This window comes from Hibiscus syriacus, unplaced genomic scaffold (genome assembly GCF_006381635.1).
Source record: "Hibiscus syriacus cultivar Baekdansim isolate YM2019G1 unplaced genomic scaffold, ASM638163v2 tig00110674_pilon, whole genome shotgun sequence".
Lineage (NCBI taxonomy): Eukaryota > Viridiplantae > Streptophyta > Magnoliopsida > Malvales > Malvaceae > Hibiscus > Hibiscus syriacus.
In genome coordinates, this window is record NW_024062819.1 from 908,664 (window position 1) to 934,316 (window position 25,653).

The 25,653-nt window shown below is 35.1% G+C and overlaps 2 protein-coding genes and 2 pseudogenes across 3 annotated transcripts; 1 reads left to right on the plus strand and 3 right to left on the minus strand.

Moving 5' to 3' along the window:
- Positions 1-451: 451 nt before the first annotated feature.
- Positions 452-2,459, minus strand: LOC120137608 (annotated as a pseudogene).
- Positions 2,460-4,512: 2,053 nt separating this feature from the next.
- Positions 4,513-5,867, minus strand: LOC120137477 (40S ribosomal protein S30). The gene is made up of 3 exons (XM_039153210.1): positions 5,775-5,867; positions 5,546-5,683; positions 4,513-4,748 (listed from the first exon to the last, which is right to left on the minus strand). Exons 1-3 carry the CDS (start codon positions 5,776-5,778, stop codon positions 4,702-4,704), a joined length of 189 nt encoding a protein of 62 aa, XP_039009141.1. The 5' UTR covers positions 5,779-5,867; the 3' UTR covers positions 4,513-4,701.
- A 1,406-nt stretch (positions 5,868-7,273) lies between these two features.
- LOC120137534 (uncharacterized RNA methyltransferase CT0009) lies at positions 7,274-12,315 on the plus strand. Of its 2 annotated transcripts, none has more exons than XM_039153266.1 (10): positions 7,274-7,618; positions 7,949-8,191; positions 8,780-8,941; positions 9,155-9,264; positions 9,893-10,001; positions 10,804-10,959; positions 11,101-11,216; positions 11,311-11,477; positions 11,872-12,002; positions 12,091-12,315. In XM_039153266.1, exons 1-10 carry the CDS (start codon positions 7,274-7,276, stop codon positions 12,196-12,198), a joined length of 1,647 nt encoding a protein of 548 aa, XP_039009197.1. In that variant the 3' UTR covers positions 12,199-12,315. The 2 variants fall into 2 exon arrangements, with proteins under 2 accessions (XP_039009197.1, XP_039009198.1); XM_039153267.1 differs by having other exon boundaries at positions 7,949-8,080.
- Positions 12,316-13,403: 1,088 nt separating this feature from the next.
- On the minus strand, positions 13,404-14,835 carry LOC120137609 (annotated as a pseudogene).
- Positions 14,836-25,653: the final 10,818 nt, after the last annotated feature.

Below are 25,653 nucleotides of genomic sequence, written 5' to 3' on the forward strand. Positions count from 1 at the left end.
TCTATGAGACATCTAAAATGGTTACTGATTAAGAGGTTTGATCAGTTTTGATTTGATTCTAAGAGAAAATGAGAGGTATATTTCTAGGCTGCTTTTGACCAGTAGGAGCTTTTCTCTAGGGAATTATGACGTGTTGATCTCTAACATACACTTGAAGGAATTGGGAATAATTAAGAAATGTGTACATGTTGGATACAAAATATGATATTTCATTCAATCATATTGCATATACATATAAATTAATAATATTATACCAAAAATTAAGGTTTAGCTCGGTTCATGCGACCGACATTATGACATCTAACGAATCCATGATTCGAATCTTAACATCTACAACCCTCCAAGCTGATTTGGACAAAAGTGTTTTGATTGTGAACTCAAGGTAAAATTGGATTAATCCTCACTAACAAAGACAGGGTACTCCAAGAATCACCTTTGTAACCAGACCTATTCAATACCCAAAAACATTGGATGTCAACCCTAGTAAGGGATCCAAAGCACTTGGAGCAAACTCACTTGCAAAAAGATAGCAAGTAGTTGATGGCTGGCCATTATATAAGCAGGATTGTCTTTCAAAAATTCTCTTAAAGATACTTTCAGTAATATCAGCTTTCCCGAAAGTGGCTGGATGAGCACCACCCCTCGAGAGATGAGGTGATTGGATCGTCAGCATTGTGGGGAAATAGTGCTCGTCCACATAACAAGCAGGACGGCAGAACTCCTTGAACTTGGGATAATAAGTGGTGTCCTTAATTATATCGATAGCAAGCTTTCTGTTAACTTCGAACCATTGAGACCCTTTACGCCATTGGCTAAGTGTGACCTCCGGTTGCATGCGATGGTTGTAGCATCCTCGCCCGTAAGGTCCGGGTTCATCGAATGAGCCCATAAAGCTGTGTTTTGATCTCGATATGTAGTAATAGATTATGCTGAAATTGTACAGGGGAATGCAAGACTCGGATAAGAGAATGAACCATTCATTAGATATGTCTAGCAATGCATTGGCAAGGAGTCTTCTCTCTGCCTCGCACATACTCATCCTTCCCCACTCCACTATCTGCAATACATTGAACAGAAAAACAAGTCAAATAATTTAAACAAAAATCTTCAGGGAACAAACAAACTACATTTCGTTTGTTGAAAAACATCTCTCTTTTCATGTGCTAAAGTATGGGAATGCATTGAAATGGTGATCAAGGCTTTGCTGCTACAAAAGGATTTACAAAACACAATATGGAAAAAAATGTAAGAATGCAGGCAAGTGACAGATTGACAGCACAAAGCTTAAAACATAGTCATTTTAAATAACAAGCCAACCCAGTATTGTTAATCACTATGTTACTTAAAGTGTGGGGTACGGGTATGTATTGAACATAAATATACTCAAATTTTCCCAAGCTACTCTGTGTATTTGGTAGGCCTGAGGAGAGTCATATTCTATTATCCATATTCGAAATATGTCGAATACAAATATTTCGGAAGAGAAACTAATAGTTGAAACAACATTAACTAAGAATTGGATTTAGGGGTTGCATACTACCGCATATGATATGATTTCAACAAGGCATCTTTAATTTTTCTAAATCATTTTAATGTATTTCGAGAATCCTTGAAAGATGATATCTCCGAACCATGTCCAAAAATGTCTTGTACACCACTCTTTGATAAACTACATGACTACTCTACAAATCTGTAATGGAAATCAATTCACGATTAACATGACTCTTTGATAAACTAACAAGGACAAACATAGATAAAGGAGCACAACAGCTTTAATAGGAGAATGAATCAAGTAACCATCGCAAAATCTCAACAAAACACGAGCTCAAGAAATTTATGTTATGTGAAGAAAAGATAAGATTGATACCTGACTTAGAATCTGTCTCCTGTAGAAAACTGACGATGGAGGATACCCATCAGTGTAGGATGGCAGTGCATGAATATATATAGAGTAAAGGCCTTCATGTCCCTTGAAGAATCTGTCCCAAAGTGGAGCTAGTGGGCTAGTGGAACATGAAGGCAATTTTTGGCTCTCTTAAAAGGATACTCCTTGATCTGAGGAACGAATAAAGCTCTCCATAGTAATTCAGTGTCATTCATATCATGCATCAAGTTTGAAGGAGGCCTAATTAAATTTTCCCATGTATTAGTAGCATCTTCAAACCAAGGCTGAAGTACAGTTGATGGTGCTTTAGCTGCTATCTGTGGGATCATTGAAAAGCGTACCGAATACATGCTGATGATGGATAAGTCGACGCCCAGGATCATAATCAACAAACAGATTACAAGGATCCTTAAAGGAAAAGCCCTGGAGAGGCTCGTTTTGGTTGCAGAAACTGTGTCTTTACCTTCCTCCATAGCCACCACCCTTGGCTGCATCATAACTTAAATCCCTCAATTAACAAAAACGAATTTCTGGGTTTTGTATTTCCTCTAAAACCAAACCATTAGGATCAAAAATTGCCCAGCAGATAACAAAGGTTAACACTTTGAAACACTGTCGTATACAGAAAGGAGATAAATGAGCACAGTAAAGTAAAGCTCTTTTTTGTCAAATGTGTTTTTGTGAAACGAGAAGGGGAATAAGTATAGGAAGAGTGCAAAGAAATCCGTAGGAGAAAAAAACGACTTTCATTATTCCTGTGATATCGGAGTAATAGAAAGACAGATGTATGGGACTTTTCTTTAATGGCTTCAGCCTACAAGGAATGTCTTTTTTTAACAAGTGGGTAAAACAAATGGGTAGAACATCGGATTTGGTGACAAGCTTTGCCTTTTGTTTTGAGTTCAGAGATGTGATTGTGTATCTTGGCCTAGGGCAGCCATGGCCAGGTTTTGGACAATGGGGTATTAACTGTGAAGAATGGTGAAGAAACCCAAAACAAAGTGATCATAAAGTAATCACCATTCACTGGGCCAACAAAACAAAGTTGCAAACAAAAGATGAACACACGTCGAACTGTGAATGATGGAGAATGATTGATGGAAGAGTAAATTTCAAAGTTTTTAAAGATAGAATGATTCGGATGCGATAAATTTCGCCCGGGTAATAGTTTTATCGTCGAGGAAGATCAGTATGATGAAGTTCTACAGTCCTGAGCGGCTGTGCCCGTGCTATTGCATTTTGCTACAGACCCACGGCTTAAGTTTATATGTAAAGACCAGCATTTGTGACCATTTGAGTTTGTTGGATTAGACTTGTTAATTTGGTTAAAACCCAGATTTTAGTAATTTTATGTGTATTTGGTAATGCTGTCTAAAATAATTTCAGTTAAAAAAATTATTTTAAATCATAAAATTAATATCAAACGGATAAAAATATTATTAAAATAGTGATTTCAAACCTATTACAAAAGTTGAAATTTCTAGTTTTTTTCATTTCCAACTTTATGTTTAGAAGCAATTTTTTTTAATCATTTACTTATATATGAGCTCCACTCATTTGCCTTGAAAAAGAACTTTGAAGTTCAATTTTCTTTATTAATTATGTATTTACAGTTTATTTTAATAATTTAATATTAACATCCTTTAAAAAATAATTTATTATTTAATAATTTATTATAATTACTTAAAAATAAATAAAATTTATGATGTATATTAAAATATTGATAGTGCGTTATTATTAAATATATTTTTATTATAATTATATATTTTATTTGTATTTTTTTTATTTTTGTTATAGTTTAAATTTGATATATTTTAAATATAATAATATTTTTTAAAAATTTATTTATACTATATATCTTTTTATTTTTTTTATTTAAATGTTTAAAACGATAAATATATCATTTACATTATTTTATTTTATATTTTAAATGAGTGATTATGATTAAGTTGAAATAATTAAAATATTATTTTAAAATTCAAATGTGAAAACGTACTGATAATTTTATTTTTAATAAAATATTTCATATATATATTATTTATGAATTATTTTTAAATATTTTTTTATATTTTTTATTATAGTTCAAATTGAAATATTTTATACATCATTTAATAAATATAAATATAATTTAAATATTATATTTTTAATTTACAATATAATGTCGAAATGAACATTTTATCTTTTCAAAATTACTTGCTAACAATAATTTGAAACAATTAAATTTTAAATTATATTTTTAAAGTTCTTTTCTACGACACCTTTAAAATTCACTTTTCAAAACATATAAAAGTTCACTTTTCTAAACATGGATCAATTTCGCATTGCATGTCGAATACGTGCAAGATATTTTTTTCGTATTAAACAATCTTCAAGAAGATCATCATCTTCACCAACAATTTGTCCACCATTACCGTGTGTGCTAATGAGACATTGATTTATGAACCAGTCCAATCAACAATCGTACCATTGAATGAAATCAACAAAAATTCAAAGGAAAAAACCAGTTGAGCTTCAATTTAGTCATAAGCTTAATTCAGCCTCTCAATTTATCATCTTCTACGTTCCGTATCAGTCGTGGAAAAAAATCTGATGATACTTGCAGAAAATTTAGAGAAAGAAAACTGAAGGACGAGAAAACAAGGCACTTAGTAAATATTCGAAATCAATGGATACCAGTATTATAGTTTTCTTAAACCAGCAAATGGATACAAACTAAGAACAATATAATGCTAATGAAGCCAGAAAATGATCAATATATAAATGTTCCCATCAGACTTTCAAACATCCTACAATGGAGGACTCTAAGAAGTCCAATCTCACTTCTCCGAAGAGTTGGGTCCTCGCTTCTTCCCGAAACCAACAACTGCCGAAACAGCAAACAAACAAAACAGTCCATCAAATGCTCAACGTGCGCAGAATTGCAGGATGAGTCACATGCATAAAACTTTTTCAACCAAGCAATTCTCAAAAGAATTTGAGATAAAAGACTATATGTGTATGAACCTAATAACTAGGTTATCTTGTACGCAGATCATCCGGTTCGAGGATAAGTTCCAAACTTCGTTAATTTTGTATTTAATTAATGATTTTATAATAAACTAGTATATTTTAATGGGATAAGTAGTTTTATTGAATTGGAGAGCTAGTGTTCCCAAATTCAGAACATGCATACCGATAGGCAAATCACCGAGGATAAGGTGGTTTTTATAACTATGCCTGATAATTATTAGTAAAAAATAACAGTGACAAGGCACCATATTCACCTTTGTCTGAGACTAAATTCATTCATTAGAATAGGTTGAACAGATAACATATAATGAAAGTTAAAGGCAATATATCTCAAGGAAAAGGAAATAATTTGGATGAGCAGACAAGAGCTAATATCACTAATAGGAGGCACAAGAAACCAGAAAACTCATCATTACAATGATTCATTGCAATAGAGCAACAATAAAAAGGACTGAGCACTCATCAAACTGGACAGAGCAAAACCAATTGTTGAAACCCAATTGTAAACAAAGTACAAAATCAACTAACAAAAATTTCAACATCGTAAAGATCACAAACAATCGCAGTAAAATTTAATATCGGCCCAAATTTATTTTTAAGTGAATGGGATTACGGATGACTAATATAAACAAGGAAAAGAGAGAAGCTAACCGGCAGTGACGAAACGGCGGTTGTACTGCATCCTTTTATAGGCGCGACCCCTGGGTTTCTTCTTCTTGTCTTGCTTGGCTACCTTCGGAGTTTGCCCTCTCACTTTCCCGGCGCGTGCCAAAGATCCGTGGACCTTACCTGTAAGCCAGTTCCCGACATAGATCAAAAAACAAAAATAAAACAAGCAAAATAATCGAAAAGGAAATTATATCGAGAGTCTAGGGTTTACCCATTTTTTGTGTTTGACGATTCTGATTACAGGTGCTGAGGGAGGATTGCGACTTCTGCTTAGGGTTAGGGTTTTTCTTTTAACTGGTATTTATTAGAGAACGAAATAGAACCGTTCTCTTGAAAACTTATTTGGGCCTTTAAAGTGTAGTCACGGCTCATTTAATTCTTGGGCTAAAATATAACTTGGTACTCCAACTTAGCTTTAAGATTTAATTTGGTATTTAATTTTTGTCTAATTAGATATTTAAATTTGGATTAAATATTTAATTTAGAAATTAATTTTTATTTTAATATATATATATAATTTTATTTTTTAATTTTAATAGATATCTAAATTTTGTTTTTTTGGCTTGAATATATATCTGAATTTAGCTTTTGATTCAATTTAGTTAAAAATCATAAGTATCTATTTGAACTAAAAAAATCAAATTTAATTATAAATTTGAATTAATAAGTAAAGTCAGGTGCTTAATTAAATATAAACAGTTCAGGAATCAAATTGAATCAATAAACCAAGTTCATGTACCTAATTGAGAAATGAGAAGATAACTTAATTACCTAATTCAAATTTAAAACTAAGTTTAGGTGCCAAGATATATATCCACCCTTTCCCAAATTTTATTAATGAAATTTTATTAGGTTAAATTATAAATTTGATAACTAAATTTTACTATTTCTCTTATTTCACTCATCACACTTCAAATCTTTTCAATTTTCTAACTGAACTTAATACATTAGGTTTTTCTTTGGTTAAGTATTTAAAGGTGTTAATTATAGATGCATAACGACATCGTTTTGATGAAGATTTTGATTTTTTTAAAACGGCATCATTTTTAACACTGTTAACTATTTAATTGTGGAGTGACCAAATTAGGAGAGAGAAAGTTCAATGACAAAAAATTCAATGTATTAAGTTCAGTGAGAAAATTAAAATATTTTAAAGTCAAGTGAACAAAATAGGATAAAGAATAAAGTTCAGTGAAAGTGAGTAGCGAATTTGGTTCATATACTCGAATTTAATCAATTTTAATTTTTATATATTTTGAAATTTCAGGTAGATCCAAATAATGAAATTTAGCTAAATAAATTTAATAATTATAATTCGAACCATGCTCAAAATTTAAAACTTAAAAAACATAAATGATAAATAATTAAATTACTCATAATTTTTTTCCTCATTTGAGTGAAATAAAATTCTAGGTTATGAATATATAAATTTAAATCTTGATCCATATAAATCATATATTAATTTTCTAAATCTATTTTAAATTAATTTAATTACTTTATTAGTTATACAATTATGAAGTTGAGTCTTGTAACAATTCATTCTGATTGTTTGATTTAATAGTATTTGGAGACTATAACCGCAAAAGTAAAATTACAAGGACTAACTACAATATTTTGCAAAAGAAAATTCCATTTTACCTTATCTTTTCGTCTATATATATAATGTCTACAACCAGTTTCTCTCTCTTTTTATAAACCCAAAACCCTTAAATGGCCTCCACCATCCCAAGCCATGCCTTGAGACACCTCACATTAACTCGGCCATGGTTCAGCAAAATCCGCTGCACTACGTCTCTTGCGTCTTCCAGTGAAGACCCACACCAAATTTTCCCTCTGAACGCCGATACTGGCTCCAAAACTGGCAACAACAGCAAGTCACAAGCTTTCTTCCCAAAGAAAAACCAAGTCTTGGAGCTCGAATGTGAGAGCCTGGCTTTTAAAGGGATAGGTGTATGCAAAGTGGCGGATTCTGGGTTTGTTTTGTTGTGTAACAATGCACTTCCTGGTGAACGTTTCATTGGCCGTGTTAGTCGTAAGAAAGGAAGTTACGCTGAGGTAATTTGAATTGTAATTTGTGTTCATTACCAATTATGATGCGCTATTCATGAGACCCAACTCATCGTCTTTTTTATATTATAAATTCCAAATTTTGAGTTAATGTATTGAAGAGAGTAGTAGTTGATGAGTAATCTCCACAAAAAATTGTTTTTGTGATCTGAAGCATTTCACATTTGTTCATGAATATCTGTTTGCATATTTTCCTCTAAACTGGTTTGTCTTTATGATAATGTGAAAGTCCTTGAAGTAATGTGCATGGTTTGGATAATTTTTTATGGAGATTTGATCCTTAAGCAATTATATGATGTTTTATCTGTTGATATACAGGTTACAAAGTTGAAGACCTTATCTCCTCACTGGGACTTTGTAGATGCCCCTTGTGAGTATGCATCATACTGTGGAGGTTGTAAAACGCAAAACTTGTCTTATGAGGCCCAACTCAGAGCTAAGGAGCAACAAGTACGTGAATTGGTCATCCATGTTGGAAAGTTTTCGGATAAAACCCCAGATTTTGCACATATTATGAAGCCCATTGTTCCCTGTGATATACTATTTCATTATCGGAATAAGGTTAGTGTGGAATTTAGAGATTAGTTAGGCTCAATTTGATTCTGTGCTAAGACTGGGAATAGTTATATCTCTAGCTACCTACTTAAAAGCATATTGTAAAATAGTTTTTGAGGTCTGAATTTATTGTGAATTTACTCCTTTGCTTCATATGGGGACTTCTGTAACTTGCTATTCTTTTGGAAGTACAATATAGTTTTGGATGTGTGAGCACCCATGCACTTTTTTGATTAATTTGATTTTCCTTAAATTAAATAGTTTTTATGTTTCTGATTGCGTATAGACACAATGTACTTGTTTAATGAATCAGATAGACAATAGTTGGAGCCCTTGCATTATTATTTAATCATAAAGCCGATAAAAGCTCGAAGAAAGAAAAAAATGTCTTGTACCTTGTACGCATAATGTTATACAAGTTTTTGTTGGGATCCATAATTTTGTTCCAGCATCGGTTAAAGGAAAATAGAGATCACTGACATGCATCTGTATAAACCATATAATCACTGCTCATAATGTACATTTTTTTGTTCTTTTGGCCAATTAATTTGTACATGTGATATATTCTAAGCTGCTACTTTGCTTCTTCTGCAGATGGAGTTCTCATTTGGTTCTCAGAAATGGTTACCTAAGGAATTATTACACGAGAAACTAGATGGCAATGACAATTATGCATTAGGACTGCATGCTCCTGGATTTTTTGATAAGATACTCAATGTTGACAAATGTTTATTACAAAGTGAGCCTGCAAACAAGGTGTGCATTCTGTTTCCCTCTTATTACTTAACGCTGTTTATTCTTTAAGGCACATAATGCTTATAAGCTATCTTTATTAGTTTGTTATACAATATACTTGGCACTAGATATGCACTCTTTGTTTTTCCTTGAATTTTTCTTGACAGGTAGATGTTATCATGTAATAGAACTTTGCTATTTTGTTCTGGCTTGACTTCAATTTTAGATGTGTAGATCCTTGCAACTGTCCAAGACAGTTGGAAAGATCCAGAACTAGGTCTTTCTCCATACAATGTTCACTCCCACGCTGGATTTCTTAAACATCTAGTTCTGAGAACTGGAAGGTACTTTTGTTTTATCAGTTAATGCGCTACCGCTTACGATTACATATTTACGAATGACATGTTTCTTGTTTTATGACTGCACATATAAGAAACTAGTATTGTTAAAAAAGTGTTTGATGGCTAATTGAAACTGAAAAGTAAAAGATCAATAGAATCTTGTGAGATGGAAGTTGTGCGATCCTTTTGGGAGTTATATTTTTATTAAATTCCAAATTATATGTTGACCGATAACGTCATCAAACTAGTACATTTCCATTATTAATGCATTAGTTTCAAGAATTTATTAGTTGGCAACTCTGTCTTCTCTTTTGGATAAGAGGTGTGCTCATGTGTGTTTTTAAATTGAGTTCTTCAACATTTTACCTTAAAAGGAAAGATTTGTGAGTTTGTGGACTAAGAAAGGATTTGGTGAGCCTTGGAGCTATCAGTTTTTATATGTTTCTCATATGTCCAAAGTTGGTACGTGGTAGCCAATTTTCGCGTCATTTTTGCTTAGTCATGCAATCATAGTTTTCAAATGGTATAACTTATTATGAGAAAATAATTAATTCTTTCAAGACATGTTTTATCTGATTTCATGGATATTTAATTACCATTTCATGTTCCAAATTTATGATTGTTGTTCTAGGGACATGAGTACTGGTCTACCTGAACTTATGGTCAACTTTGTCACCTCGTCTTACAAGCCAGAGATGCTGAAACCCCTGGTTGAGAAAATTTCAACTATTCCTGAAGTGGTATGTTTTAATTGTGCTAACTCTGTAAATGTCGATCTGCCAAATTTCTGTGGTTTGATTCTTGGGTTGGATGATAATTGAGTGACACCAAATATGATTAAAGTCCACTGGACCAGTTATCCAGTTGAACGATCTTTATATCTTCCCTGCTCCTCTTGTGTGATTCTTAGATTCCAGATTGGCTTGATTTGACAGACTGCAAATCTGAACACAATTTATGTAAAATGAGGCTTCATAAAAACCTTTTTCTTTTGTTTTTTGCTTTTCATGTGCATGAAACAATTAGTCAGAGAATTTTATGATACCAGAACCAGATCTTCTGGGGCACAATTTTTCTCTCCTTTAGTTGCACAAAAAGTCATTGACGGTGATTGAAACACTCAAAGTGTCGATTTTTTTGATGAATGAATGAAATAAAAGGTTTTGATTGGTTTCCATTTTATGTTATGTCCATTTATGGATTAGGTACTTCAATTGAAAGGTTACTGATATATTGACTGCTTAAATGCTAACATTAAGCTTATAGTCCTAATTGTTTTTCTCGTATAATGAGAAATATACAAAACAAGTTAAAATGTTGGCCTCTTGATAGTGCTTGGCTTCTGAGTAAACATGCCATTTTTGTGGTGACTCTTGTACATCTTTAAGCTCCATCTTTCCTATTGACTTTCTTGTTGAAACTCATCTTTAAAGTGGTCATAGTGTACTTTGAAAACAATTCTTCATTAGACAAGTATGATGCTGAGCAAAATCTTGACAAGTTACCGATGAGATAAATTGTGTGGTTTTTGATGCTATTCAGGTTAGTATTATGAATAATGTAACTACTTCTATTGGTAACACATCTGTTGGCGAGGAGGAGTATACATTGTATGGGAAAACTACAATCACAGAAAGTTTGAGAGGTCTAACATTTCAAATTTCAGCAAACTCCTTTTTCCAGACAAATACTCATCAGGTATGTATTTTGGCCGATATTAAATGCATTTGTATGTTCTGCTTCTTTAACGTATTTTTATTACTTGGATGTTCCATTGTTTTTTCTTTCATGACTACTGTTCATGATTAACCTTTTATTGAAATGATTTTACACTGTTAGGCTGAGGTTCTCTATAAACTAATTGAAGATTGTGCTGGCTTGAGAGGAGATGCCTCCGAAATTGTCCTCGACTTGTTTTGTGGGACAGGAACCATTGGTCTAACACTTGCAAAAAAGTACTTCCCTTCTCAGGTTTTTATTAATTGATCTCATATGTATTGAGATGTCATATAAATATTATATTTCAACATTATAATTCTTTTTTTTCAGGGCTAAACATGTTTATGGTTATGAAGTTGTTGCTCAAGCTGTTGCAGATGCTAATAAAAATGCCAAGCTGAATGGAATAAATAATACTACATTCGTTCAAGGAGACCTCAATAAAATTGATGAAAATTTTGGCAAGCATTTTCCAAAGCCGGATATTGTCATTTCAGGTTACCTTCCTAATTCCTATTGGACACCTCGTTTATGTAGTTTTAATCACCGTTTTAAATAATATTTGAAGTATTATGAGTGTAAATGTGATGCCTGATAGCTTTGCAAGGTGAGTGAAAGAACATCTGCAAAATTGTGCACTTTGTTTTGATGTACAAAGATCTTGCTTTATGAGCCTCTGAAGCTGAAAATTGGATTTTGATTTGGTGAAATTAATGGTCCTATTATTTAGAAACAAGTGATGCAAATTCTTGAACAGAAATTTATCCATCATATTTTAGCATTATATTCAAATATGCTAGAATACTTGGAGAACATTTAATGTGACATGCAATGGAATCATTGTTGCGACTGGTGTCTATTCGACTTTTAATTTTTCACCTTGATTTGCAGATCCAAATAGACCCGGTATGCACATGAAATTAATCAAGTTTCTGCTGAAGCTTAAGGCTCCGAAAATTGTTTATGTATCATGCAATCCCGCGACTTGTGCTCGTGACATCGATTATCTTTGCCATGGTGCGGTAAGTATATGGTATATCCGACATCTGCATTGTTGAAAACCTTATGATCTATCATACGAACCATTTCAAAAACCTTAATTTCATGCAGGTGGAGCAAAAAATCAAAGGATGTTACAAGTTAAGAAGCATACAACCAGTAGATATGTTCCCTCACACTCCTCATATTGAATGTGTTTGCCTATTGGAGCTTTGTTGAATACTAGCATTCACCTATTGGATACCTGTAATTCTCTATTTTATTTTATGATGATAATTCTGATCAATTACATCACTTCAATTGATTCAATTTTGTCTCACATTTCCTTTTGGTCCTTAGTTTTTGTGGCTTGCTTTTATACTTTGGATAGCCAATCACAATAGGGCTGGGTAGATATCTGTTCCTACGGTTAAGAAATTGGCCTTTGGTTGAGCTAATAATCACTGGTCATCTCTCAGCGGCACACAAAGGCAAAACTAGTTGTCCGTATGACACCAACTTGAAGTCCAAGTAAGCTTATATGCACATGCATATTTGTTATTTTGCAACTTATGAACTATGGTTCGTTTGAATGACATACAAAAAACCAAAAAATCCAGCCTGAGATATGTCCACTTTCTCAACAGGTTGTCTAAATTTAGCATGTACTTCCAAACCACAAAGCTTCCACTTCATCCATTCAAAAGCCACCTTTTTTCTCACCTCTACAACAAATGGATGAAGTATTTAACAATTTATAAAAAGCTCATATCATCATTATCATATTGTTGTACCTCCCCCAGATCTCATCTCGATTATCATTCCTTCATCTATTGAAGTTTTTGTAGGAACTCTTTTGCTGATTAAACTCTCTAAAGTTTCATATCCTCTGATCAATCACAATATCTTTACATGATTAGTTGGACGGTTCAAATAAATAAGTCATTATACATGGCTGTAGGGAGGTCAAACCTTTCTCTCTCTCTCTCTCTCTCTCTCTCTCTCTCTCTTTATATGGTATATCATCTTCTCAACTTACTTGAATTATCATTTACAATTCTTTATTTAAACTAAAAAGAATGAATCACCTTAACCATTCCATCACTATTTTCCCATCAACGATCATCATAATGGATACATTATTAGTTGGACGGTTCTGGGGATTATATTAAGTATAAAACAGAACTAGGAGTTAAATAACCATATATATTACAAATAGACCTGCCAAAAAAGAAGCATAAACATGTGCTAAGCAATTAGATTCCGGGGTGGTTTTCAAGAGCACGCTGTGTTGAATCAAGGAGACCTGACCACTGGCTGCGGACAGATTTTTAGAGAATGTTTTTTTGTTTTGCTTTGATTAGCTAAACAAAGTACACATCAAAGGAAAACCAACATAAAATAATCTCCAAGCAAAAGAAAATGCTTTTTATGCATTAAACAAGTTATATTAAAAAGATAGAAAAGTGATGATCAGAATCACTTTTCTGGCCCTTGATCTTAATCATAAGTGCTATAATTGCTAAGCCTTTTTCATCTGATAAAAGGTTGTCAAGAACTAAGCCCCTTTCTGCTCTTTGGTGATGGATACAAGGATGATGATGATAATCAGAAAATCTATCATTACAAAGATATTTTTGATAATACGTAATGAGGAAAATGATGATAACCAAGGGATTTTGATTAGTTAGTTCATTACAGTAGTACTTGTTATGAGACATGTTAATCATTAATGGATGATCATCAAATGATGATCTCTGTGGATGGTGGATAGGATTAGGGTTTTTGGAGTGGAAAGTTATGTGTTTGGACTGGGAGAGAAAGGTTGAATGGAAAAGGAGAGAAAGCTATGTTTGAAGGAGAACATTGCATTGGTTGAAGCTTGTTGCCTAAGTTTTCTAGTGCCTTGACTTGGGACCTAAGGAACTTTAGATAATTTGCAGCCTCATCAAGCATTGATGCAGTATCCATCTTGCTCCCACAAGGAACCAGCTTCTGCAAAACCCTAATTCTCTCACTTATCCTCTCCCTCCTTTCCCTTGCCGCGACGGTTTGTGGATCGGTCGATATCCTAACATTCTTCCTTTTAGGTTTCTCCACCACGTCCAAGCCTAAGTTCACCGGTCTGAACACCGCGGATCGATAAATCATCTCTTTCATTTGTGCAATAGCCTCTGGATCAGGTTCTTCAATGGATGAAGATAGTGATGAACTTGCAGGCTGTTGAAAGTTGATATTCGATGACCTCGGATGCTTCTCCGATCTGACTCTCTTTGCTTTCGGTGGGTTCTCGGGGATGACCCTAGAACCACCTTCTGTTGCAGAAGATTCAGTATGAAGAAGATTGAAGTAACCAAAATTTAGTCCAAAATTTAACTCATTCTGGTCATTTTTTCTCTTTGAAGTAACCACTATTTCATCGAGCCCGTTTACCGGACAGTTAAAATCTTTGCTTCCGGTATTCGAGCCATTGTTCTCAGACTCTCCTGACGGAACTGCACTGCTAGAAGTGAAACTCCATAGGTTTTTACAACCAGAGAAAATCATGGAAAGCCCATCATATTCAACCGATGTATCAGTGTTGCTATTAGTAGGAGAGATCAAACACTCAAGTGACTCAATAGAGCCTGATGTTCTACCAATATCAGATACTGAACCAGTTAACGTGCTAAAATTACCATAAGCTTTATTCAACATAGGAGAAGAGAAAAGCCCTTGTGTTGAAGCATCTTCCCAGTTGACAGATTTTTCAAGCTCTTGAATTGGATAAAAGATATCTTCTGGCAGATCTTCCATCTTCCCACCGTAAATGGAAGACTTGGAAATCAAGAAACAATCATCTCCGATTTCTGAGGCGTCCCATTCCAAGGCATCCATTGAAGAAACTTTCCAAGCCAAAGGGAAAAAAATTACAACAAAAATTCAAATCAATCGCCTTAAGAAATCATCCAACAAAAGATAAACACGAAAGCATTACCAAAAAACAATTTGAAAAAGGAAGATATTTCATATACCTTGAGCTGTTGCAGAGAAAGCAGTCACAAAGTATGTATGTTGAACGCATGCATGCCTATATAGATAGGACTTGAAAAAAAAAGGTGGCTAAATAAAATATAATTTAATGTTTGAAAAAACGAGACTTTTTGGTCGGTTTTAGTGGGGGGGTGTAAGAGCATATTTCTGCAGATGAGTGCATCAGATGGCTTAGGTCTGTATTAAATTACTAATTAAGTTCAAACAGTTTCTCATTTGTATTTTGCGAGTGAAGGAATCAATGGTGAAATTAGCAGAATATTTAACTCAAATTTCTACGCTAAATAAGTTCCTTCCCGATACAAGGCTTGATTAATTAAGACCCGAAATACAAAGGCTATCCTGGAAGGGAACGAGAGCTAGGCATGGTCGTGGCTTAGACAAGTGTTTTATTAATTAGTAATTTTTTAAATAATTTAATAATAAAATTGCATGAAAATAAAATGATTATTTTATTTTATTCTTTTGATAAGAATTCGGGTTGGTGAATCGATCCGTGCTGAGTTTAGATAAAAGTTCATAGAATAAAGAGAAGTAAAACCTAAAAGCAAAAGTAGAAAGCTAGTGTAAAAGCCATTCAAAAGTTCCTGTTTTTCACGGTAAAAAATTAGGTGAAGGCAGAGAGCACAATGTCATGTAATAGAATTATAGAGGGTAAATTATAGAAATGATAATTGAAGTATGAATAAGTTTATTTTTTTTTCACTACTAAAGTCGCAACTCATAATTAAAAAACACGAAAATCACTACCTAGCGATGGGAGTACTCAATTCAGAATCCAGATTAACACTAATCATCTCATTCTCCACAGCTAAATTCTCATTGTCTTTTGCCTTTCGAGCTACCCCAGTCGCTAAACAATCTTCCAGTTCCATTACCACATGATTCATGGGTGGCCTTCGAGAGGGAGTTGGATACAGGCAAGACATTAATTGCTATTTCCAGAGCTTTCCAAGCAGAATTCACATCAAAATTTCCCTGCAATCTCTTGTCAACAATGGTTTGAATGTCCCCATTGACTTATGTGTTAAACCTTTTCATCTTCAGCTCTTATAATTGGAGGTTGGCCTGTGATTATCTCCAACAGAACAACAACCCCAAAGCTACATACATCACCTTTCTCTGTTAACCTCTTTGTGTTAGGAAATAAACCGAGTACAAATAATTTCCCCATAATCAGATTAGTGAGAATACGAAATAAAAGCGGAAAAATAATACCCGAAAATTGATAACGGAGTTCAGCCAATTGTGCTTACGTCTCCGGCTGCTGCAAATCTTTTACTAAGAGAGAAAATTTACAGGTGTTTACAAAACACTCACTACTCACAAGAAAACTCTCTAGTATAGGAAGAAAGAAATGTTTTTGGATGATTTTGAAGCTAAATGAGCTAGGGTATTTATAGTTGAAACTTAGGACTAAACTTGTAATTAACCCTAAAGTGCAAAGGGACTAAAAACCACATTCCCCATTTTGTTTTAGCAGCCGGCTGCTACTTAGCAGCCTAACTTGTTCTTTTTTTTAATTTTCAACAATCTCCCACTTGAAGACTGATTTTAATCCGTCTTCATACCTCGATCGATGCAACATCATTTCTGGTATTGTTATTCTAGCATGCCAACTGAAGCTGAACACAACTTCAGTTTGTCCGTGGTCACCGTCTTTGTCAACATATCTACCGGATTTTGAGCTCCACTGATCTTTTCAGGTTTCAAAATCCCATCTTCCAGAAGAGACCGGATAAAATGATATCTCAATTGTATATGCTTCGTCCTGGAATGAAAAGACGGATTCTTTGCTAGATGGATAGCACTTTGACTGTCGCAATACAAGACATTGTTTTCTTGTTTCTTGCCTAACTCTTCCAAGAAACTTTGGAGCCAGACAATCTCCTTGCTGGCTTCCGTAACAGCGACATATTCTGCTTCGGTTGTGGAGAGAGCAACTATCTTCTGTAGTTGAGAAACCCGACTCACTGCAGTTCCTCCTAGAGTATAGACATATCCTGTAGTGCTCCTTCTGATGTCAACATTTCCGGCTAAGTCAGCATCTACATAGCCTGTCAGTATCGTATCTCCACCTTTGAAACAAAGTGCTTTGTTTGTGGTACCTCGCAGATATCTGAGGATCCATTTGACTGCTTCCCAGTGTACTTTGCCTGGATTATTCATGTACCTGCTAACATCTCCCACTGCTTGAGCAATATCTGGTCTGGTACAAACCATGGCATACATCAGACTTCTAATTGCTGAGGCATACGACACCTTCACCATGTGTGCACGTTTTTCCTCCGTCTTTGGTGACTGTTCTTTGGAGAGTCTGAAATGAACACCTAAAGGTGTACTTACTGGTTTAGCATCTTGCATGTTAAACCTGGAGAGTACTTTGTTGATGTACTCAGCCTGTGATAACATCAAAGTCCCCGACTTTGTGTCTCTCTTGATCCTCATCCCAAGAATCTGCTTTGCAGCGCCCAGATCCTTCATAGCAAACTGCTTCGACAATTTTTGCTTCAAGTGTATAATCTCTTGCATGTCTGAGCCTGCAACGAGCATGTCATCAACGTACAATAATAAAATAATGAAGCTATTGTCGAACCTCTTGATGTAGCAACAATGATCTGCTTGACATATGATAAAACCACTGCTACTCATGAAGCTATCGAACTTCTTGTACCACTGTCTAGGAGCTTGTTTTAAACCATACAAGCTCTTCTTCAACCTGCATACCAGGTTTTTCTTGTCTGTCTCTATGAAGCCTTCTGGCTGCCTCATATAGATTTCTTCCTCCAAATCACCATGAAGGAAAGCTGTCTTTACATCTAACTGCTCAAGATGTAAATTCTCTGTAGCTACAATTTTCAACACCAGTCTGATTGTAGACAATTTTACGACTGGAGAGAAAATTTCATTGTAGTCAATACCTTCTTTTTGCTGAAAGCCTTTGATAACCAATCTTGCTTTGTATCGTTTGCTCCCATCGTGCTCTTCTTTGATTCTGTAAATCCACTTGTTGTGGAGTGCTTTCTTGCCTGGTGGTAATTCAGCTAATTCCCACGTCTGATTTGACATAAGCGAATCCATCTCATCTTTCATGGAAGACTCCCACTTGACCGAATCCTCCACTTGCATTGCTTCATCATAGCACTCTGGTTCACCATTGTCAGTCAACAACAAGTAGTGCAAAGAAGGAGAATACCGTTGGGTTGGTTTAGGAATTCTGGAGGAGCGTCTTAGTTCCGGTGTGCATGGTTCTTCTTGAACTGCTTCAGGATTGATCCGAACATCATTTCCAGAAATCTCCTCGAACTCAACAAATTCCTTTGTTTCAGCTTCGATGTTGGAGCTACTTGATTCTACGGTTGACATGTCTTTGTACATCACATTCTCATTGAAAATGACGTCTCTACTTCTGATGATCTTCCGATTTTCGTAGTCCCAAAACCGGTAACCGAACTCATCACCGCCATAACCAACAAAGGCACATTTGTTGGACTTAGCATCAAGTTTGCTTCTTTCAGCAGAGTTTATGTGTACATAAGAAATACAACCAAACACTCTTAAGTGTGAAAGGTTTATATCTTTCTTGCTCCAAGCTTCCTCTGGTATTCCACCATCCAAAGGAACTGAGGGCCCACGGTTGATCAGGTAAGCTGCAGTGTTGATAGCTTCAGCCCATAGAAATTTGGGCAATCCGGCATGTATCCTCATACTTCTGGCACGTTCATTCAGAGTTCTGTTCATGCGCTCTACTACGCCATTTTGATGCGGTGTCTTGGGAACTGTTGTCTCCATCTTGATCCCATTGTTTGCGCAGAAATCTCTGAATCTATTGTCTCTGTACTCTCCTCCATTGTCAGACCTCAAACGCTTGGCTTTCAAACCAGTCTCATTTTCCACCATGGCCTTCCAATTTCTGAAGGTATCAAACACTTCTGATTTATTCTTCAGAAAATAAACCCACACCTTCCTTGTTGAATCATCGATGAAGGTGACATAATATAATGAGCCTGCAAGAGATGGAACTAGAGATAGTCCCCATACATCAGTATGAACCAATTCTAACCTTTTTGCCTTGGGTGTCTTGCCAATCTTTGCAAAACTGACTTTCTTTTGTTTGCCAAAGATGCAATCATCGCATAGTCCGACATCTACATTCTTTAGATCCGGCAACTTCCCTTTTGACAAAAGTGTCTTCATCCCTTTCTCGCTCATATGGCCAAGCCTTTGGTGCCATAGGTTTGATTTTCCATCAGTATCTGATACTGCAATGATATTCTCTAAATTTGAGGTTATATAGAGAGTACCAGTCTTCTTACCATGAGCAATGACGAGTGCTCCTTTGGTAATCTTCCATTCACAGCCTGAAAAGGTTGTACTGTATCCTTCTCCATCAAGCTGTCCAACAGAAATCAGATTTCTTTTGAGGCCAGGAATATGTCTCACTCCTGTCAGCTTCCAGGTGGTCTGGTTTGGCAACTTTAGTCGGATGTCTCCTTTTCCGACGATCTTCAAGGTTTCATCATCAGCTAGATGAACCTTCCCAAAATCACCACTGACATAGTTCTCCATGATTTATTGGCACGGGGTGGATTGGAAAGATGCTCCTGAATCCAAGATCCATGATTCAATCGGACTGTTGACACTTAGAATCATGGCATCACCTGTCTCCTCTGTCATGTTGGCAGATTCTTGTGCGCCGGTATTTTTCTTCACTGCTCGGCAATCTCTTTTGAAGTGACCATTCTTACCGCAATTATAACAGGTAAAATCTTTATTTCCTGTTCTTGATTTTCCTCTTCTGGATTTCGATCTGCCACGATTTGAATTTCTTTCTGAAGTTCTCCCTCTAGACTCCGTCTGAAAGGCTGAAGAGGTTGATGCTTCACCCGATTCTCTCCGTCGAATTTCTTCACTCAATACCAGGTCCCGAACATCGTCGAATTTTAATTTGCTGTTTCCCGAAGAACTGCTGACTGTTGTAACAGTAGCATTCCAACTGTCTGGTAGAGATGATAAGAGAATTAAAGCTCGAACTTCATCATCGAATTCAATTTCCACTGAACTCAACTGGGTTGTGATTGTGTTGAGTTCATTTATGTGTTGTGCCACCGATGCCCCTTCCGTCATCCGCAAATTGAATAATCGCCTCATCAAATGAACTTTGTTTGAGGCCGATGGCTTCTCATACATACTGGAGAGAGCCGCCATAAGACCCACCATGGTCTTTTCCTTTGCTATGTTGAAAGCAACATTTCGGGACAACGTCAGTCGGATGACTCCGATGGCTTGTCGGTCGAGAAGAGCTCAGTCTTCATTCTTCATGCCCTCTGGTTACTTTCCTGAGAGAGGTTGATAAAGATTTTTCTGGTACAGAAAATCTTCAATCTGCATCTTCCAAAAGCCAAAGTCCGCTCCATCGAACTTTTCAATTTTCACATTCCCTTCGTCTGCTGCCATCGCTTCCACTCGAATCTGGCTTCTTTTGGATCGTTTCTGACAATTCTTGTGAACCACCGTATATTAGAACACCACCGTCGATAAACTCGTATCGCCGACCGAATTTCACTATTCATGAAATTCACTATTCACGTGAATAGTAATGAATAGTAACCTTGCAGAAAAATTGACAAAATTCACAACCAAAAGCTCTGATTACCAGTTGTTAGGAAATAAACCGAGTACAAGTAATTTCCCTATAACCAGATTAGTGAGAATGCGAAATAAAAGCGGAAAAATAATACCCGAAAATTGATAACGGAGTTCAGCCAATTGTGCTTACGTCTCCGGCTGCTGCAGATCTTTTACTAAGAGAGAAAATTTACAGGTGTTTACAAAACACTCACTACTCACAAGAAAACTCTCTAGTATAGGAAGAAAGAAATGTTTTGGGATGATTTTGAAGCTAAATGAGCTAGGGTATTTATAGTTGAAACTTAGGACTAAACTTGTAATTAACCCTAAAGTGCAAAGGGACTAAAAACCACATTCCCTATTTTGTTTTAGCAGCCGGCTGCTACTTAGCAGCCCAACTTGTTCTTTTTTTTTAAAAAAATTTCAACACTTTGATCTGCAGTACCTGCATGCAACCCAAACCAGCAAAAACAATTCAGATTGTTGGTTATTTGTATGAGGCTTTTTATCAAGACCCTTTACTATTTAATTTTAGGCATACCGTAAAAATTCACCCTGAATGTTTGTCAAAATGATCCATTTTGACTATTTTTTGGTGTTTTGATTCCAAAGTACCATTTTGCGATAAAATATCCCTCATTGGATAGAAACCATTAGTTGAACAATGATCAACGTTTATTACTAGTGTGACAATTCTTATTTGTTTAAAGTGATAACGTGACATGTGTCACATTATCATTTATATACATATTATATGTGTCACGTCATCATTTATGCACATAAGTGATAACATAACACACATAATAATTAATAATATCTTCTTGCAGAGCAAAAAAAAATATTGCTTTCTTCAAACTAAAAGAAACAAAAAAAATGTATATTTTTTATTATTGCAATTGCGATAATATCTCCAATTGAAAACGAGCTATGTAGAGTACATTATATGTTGAGAGTTTGACAAATACTAATAAACAAGTCAATTTCATACATATAAAAGATAACTATGTTGAATGAACTAGTAAGTTTTTTAAAAGGTAAAAACACTGACAAAGAAAAAAATACAAATTTTACCAATTTTGCATCATTCATAGTCTCCACAGCCACCTTGGCATCATCTGTGCACTGAAATTTGACAAACCCAAAACCTCTTGAGATTCCCTCATAATCGTTCACGACTACTACACTTGAGATCTTTTCATATCTAGAAAACGTTTCTTTTAGACTAACCTCTGTCATGCCACCAAACAGATTTTTGACATAGAAATTAATGAAGTTATCTTCTTAAGCAGTTGTCCTCCTGCTCTTCCTGACATATTTGGACACATATATATCTGCCATGGAAGTGCAGCAAGAAGATCACACAACTACAGCATTCCTCTAACGTGCATAAATTAGGCAGAAAAATATACATACAACTTGTTTCCTTTAACCATAGTGTGGAGAACGATCATGGCAGCCGTAGTTGATTCCTCTGACTCAAAATGAACAAACCCAAATCTTTTTTGCTCTTGCGAGCGATCTTACAGTTAAGGATAATCCCAAAAGGGCAGAAGATTCCCTCCAAAAAAGTGTCCAGGTTCTTGAGTGGGAAGTCCCTTTTTTATGCTTACGTTAACTGTTACTTACACCAATCTTTTTTGATAAAGAGATTGGAAATACCAATCTTTCTTGGAAAAGGACCTCTCTCAGATCACATTATCCTCACTGCTTTTCCCTTCAGGTCTGTGTGATTTAGACAACCCTACAGCTTTACATGTTGATAAAAAAACAGAGGATAAATTTGTTGTGAAAAGAAAAACAGAGAGACATAATAATGAACAATGAAGATACCATGCTTGAAAAGATTCACAGAAAATAAACAAGAAATAACCCATTTCTTAACACGAAACAAAAGAAACAGCTCCATGAAACTAGAGAAACATAGCTTTGGAAAACGAAGGCAAGAAAAAGTAAATGAGGGAAGATACAATTATAATTGGAGTAAAGAACTAAATGGAATAATGAACAAGGAAGATATCATGTTTAAACAGTTAAACTTAAACCCCGAGAGAAAGAGGAAGGACTTTTGTATACAAAGCAGAACACAAAAGAAATAAGGAAAAACAAGACATGGATGATAGATAAGAAATCTTGGAAGTATAAAACTAGCCCATAAAAATAAACTGTAGATGAAAAAAAAGAAGTGGAAGCCAAGAACTAACCAGAATCATGAACGATGAAGACATCATGCTTAAGCCCCGGTCCTCGAGAGAGAGAGACGAAGGATTTTTGGTAAGGGTGAGGCGGTGTGTCTTTATACCAAGTTAAAATTTTAAGTCACAAGACGTTGGAAAACATGTTAGCCAAGTTCCCTTTGCTAGAGGAATTTTCTCTTGAAAATTGTGAAGTGAAGCGTGTCAAACTACGGGATCATCCGAAGCTTAACAAAGTTAAAATTGCAGGCGTTCGTGTGATTCGGATCGAAGCCAAAAATATTAAAATTTTCTACTGTGAATATATAACGCGTGGCAAGCCATTAAAGCTTCGTTTAGTTTCTTGTGATAGTCTGGAGGAGTTGGATTTATGTTCCAGGTTTACAGTAGAATATGTTCAAGACTTCGTTGTAAGTTATCATTTCTTCGGAAACTGTTATTAAAACCCATTGATCGTCTCGAAAGGCTTAAAATCTCTAGCCTCCAACTTCAGAATTTGTTCTTAAATTTTCATCGTAAAGGTTGCCAACAGAGATTGAGATTGACGCTCCAAACCTTAAATCCTGTAGTTATCATTGCTTTATGATCAGAAATTGACAAGCAGCGCTGCCGCCGGTTTCCATTCACACCGGAAGTCCCCGAGATCATATACTTGTTGTATGGGGGAGCCGTCTTCATCTAAACAGTCGGTGGTTTATGAACTTGAAGAACTACCTTGTATCGTCAGAATTCAATATTCTGATTAATTCTTCCTTGTTTCGTCGTGTTTACAACAATGTCATGAATTGTGATTTTGATTAATTCAGTTTCCTGTTGTTCTTGCTTTTACAGACAAACAAGCAATCGATTCTGAAGGCCTAGGAGAGATGTCAGTTGTATATCTCGAGTGTCTTTTTGTGATATCCCATCTGAAGTCATTAGATTATGCAGCTTTTTTCGATTGCTGCTTCCGGATTTGTCGACTCAAACGATATTCACTACATCAAACTGGGGCTCTTACTCTGATTTCATCCAGGTAAGTTGATCGGTTATCATTGTTTTTTTTCAGAAATGGTAAACGCTGACATTATTTTGCAATGAATTGTACAGCTTCTACGAGACGAGCTGATTCCATGGGAAGTGGATTCACAGTATGCTGCAGAGCCATTATCTAAAGGCTTAAATATACAAAAGGTGTCCAATTTATGCCCATTTTTTCAGTTTGGTGACTAATGTTTATTTTGTCCTAGTTTGGTGTCTAACGTTTCATAATTTATTACTCATTTAGGTGCTGGGTCGTCAACGACATTAATTTCTCAGTTAAGTGACATATGTCACAACTTGATAATTTTAAAAAATTTATTTAAAATTAAATACATATATATTAAAAAGAAAACACAAATTTTGAAATAAATCCAAAACTTTGAAAACATTCATTTCAAATCCTAAATGCACGCCAACCGCCACCTTTTGCAGTCGACGAAGCTTTATCCGACCTCCCCTCCCCTCAACGACCAAAACCCCAATAAAGTCGTGATCGATCGATGGCGAATCAACGTTTTATACCATGTGAACGCTAGGATGAAAATCGCGATCCCACGAGATTCCAAAGGCCGATCGAAGTCGATCGGTCATGATTTCATGGGGGTTTGGTCGCCGATGGGGAGGAGAGGTCGAGTGGAGCTTCATTAATGGCGAAAGGCGACGACCGGTGTGGGTTTAGGGGTTGACATATGTCACTTAACAACCAAACTTAACGGTCTGTCACGGTTTGACCCATTTTGAGTAACAAAATGAAACTTTAGGAACGAAACTGAAACGAAATAAACGTTAGATACTAAACTAAAAAAAGGGACATAGGTTGGGTACCTTTTGTATATTTAAGCCGTATCTAAAACACGTTAAACTTTAGTTTTAATTGAATTAATCGACCGAATTAGCTGAAAATATATAATATATAATATTTATAAATTTTGATTAATTCGGTTAACCGATCGATTAACCAAACTCTGTTCAATTCGGTTAATTGTTTTCAAAAAATTTCGATTCGGTTAATAGTTAAAAGAAAAGAATTCGATCAATGAAATTTTAGAAGTTCAATTCGATCGGTTAACCGAATCGACCGATTGAACACCCCTATCTAAAAGCATATTTCTCCAAACATGATCCAAATACCAAAATATACTTGAATGAAAGGGACGTGCTCTGTAGTGTGATCTTTACTTTGTCATGATCTTTAAGTTATTTGCAGATAATTTTTTAATCATTAATAACACATATCATGTATACGTAATTATTTGAATTTAAGACTTTTAAAAAGAATACCATTTCCTTCTACCACCGAAATAATTCGATAGGTTATTATTACTAAAGTAAAGATTATATCATATGAATCAATTGAATTAAATATTTTAAAACCGATGATAAAATCAGACTAATACGTAAACTGGGTCAACTGAATTCTTTAGTCTCCTTTGAATGTATAGTGACAAAATAAAATGGGAAATTTTGACTTGTGGAAATGCAGGGGAAAGAGTGTGCTAGAAAACAGGGAGAATGAGACATGCTTGAAGGTTGGAAAGAGTCAAAGTATAAAAATGTAATTAGTTTAAAATCGTTTCTTTTCTAATGACATGCCCATAATATAATTATTCATTAATATATAAATTTACGTTATCACAATACATCAAATACAAATCTTTCGTTTTCAAGAGATGAAGTTTCAAATTTTTTTCTTTCGGATAAGTGTGTTTGTATTTATCCAAGCAAAATCAGTAAAAACTGCTACAAAATAATAGGAGCAACAAAAAATCAGCACCTACAAACAAGTCCTCACCTAGAACAAAATCTTCCATTTACA

Excerpts from the sequence above, each read along its gene's own strand:
- LOC120137477 (XM_039153210.1), bottom strand. Across the intron at positions 4,749-5,545 it reads CCGCCGTTTCGTCACTGCCG|TTGTTGGTTTCGGGAAGAAG; the intron begins GTTAGCTTCTCT and ends CTGTTTCGGCAG.
- LOC120137534 (XM_039153266.1), top strand. The coding sequence starts at position 7,274 with ATGGCCTCCACCATCCCAAGCCATGCCTTGAGACACCTCACATTAACT. Across the intron at positions 10,002-10,803 it reads TTTCAACTATTCCTGAAGTG|GTTAGTATTATGAATAATGT; the intron begins GTATGTTTTAAT and ends GATGCTATTCAG. Across the intron at positions 10,960-11,100 it reads TCCAGACAAATACTCATCAG|GCTGAGGTTCTCTATAAACT; the intron begins GTATGTATTTTG and ends TTACACTGTTAG.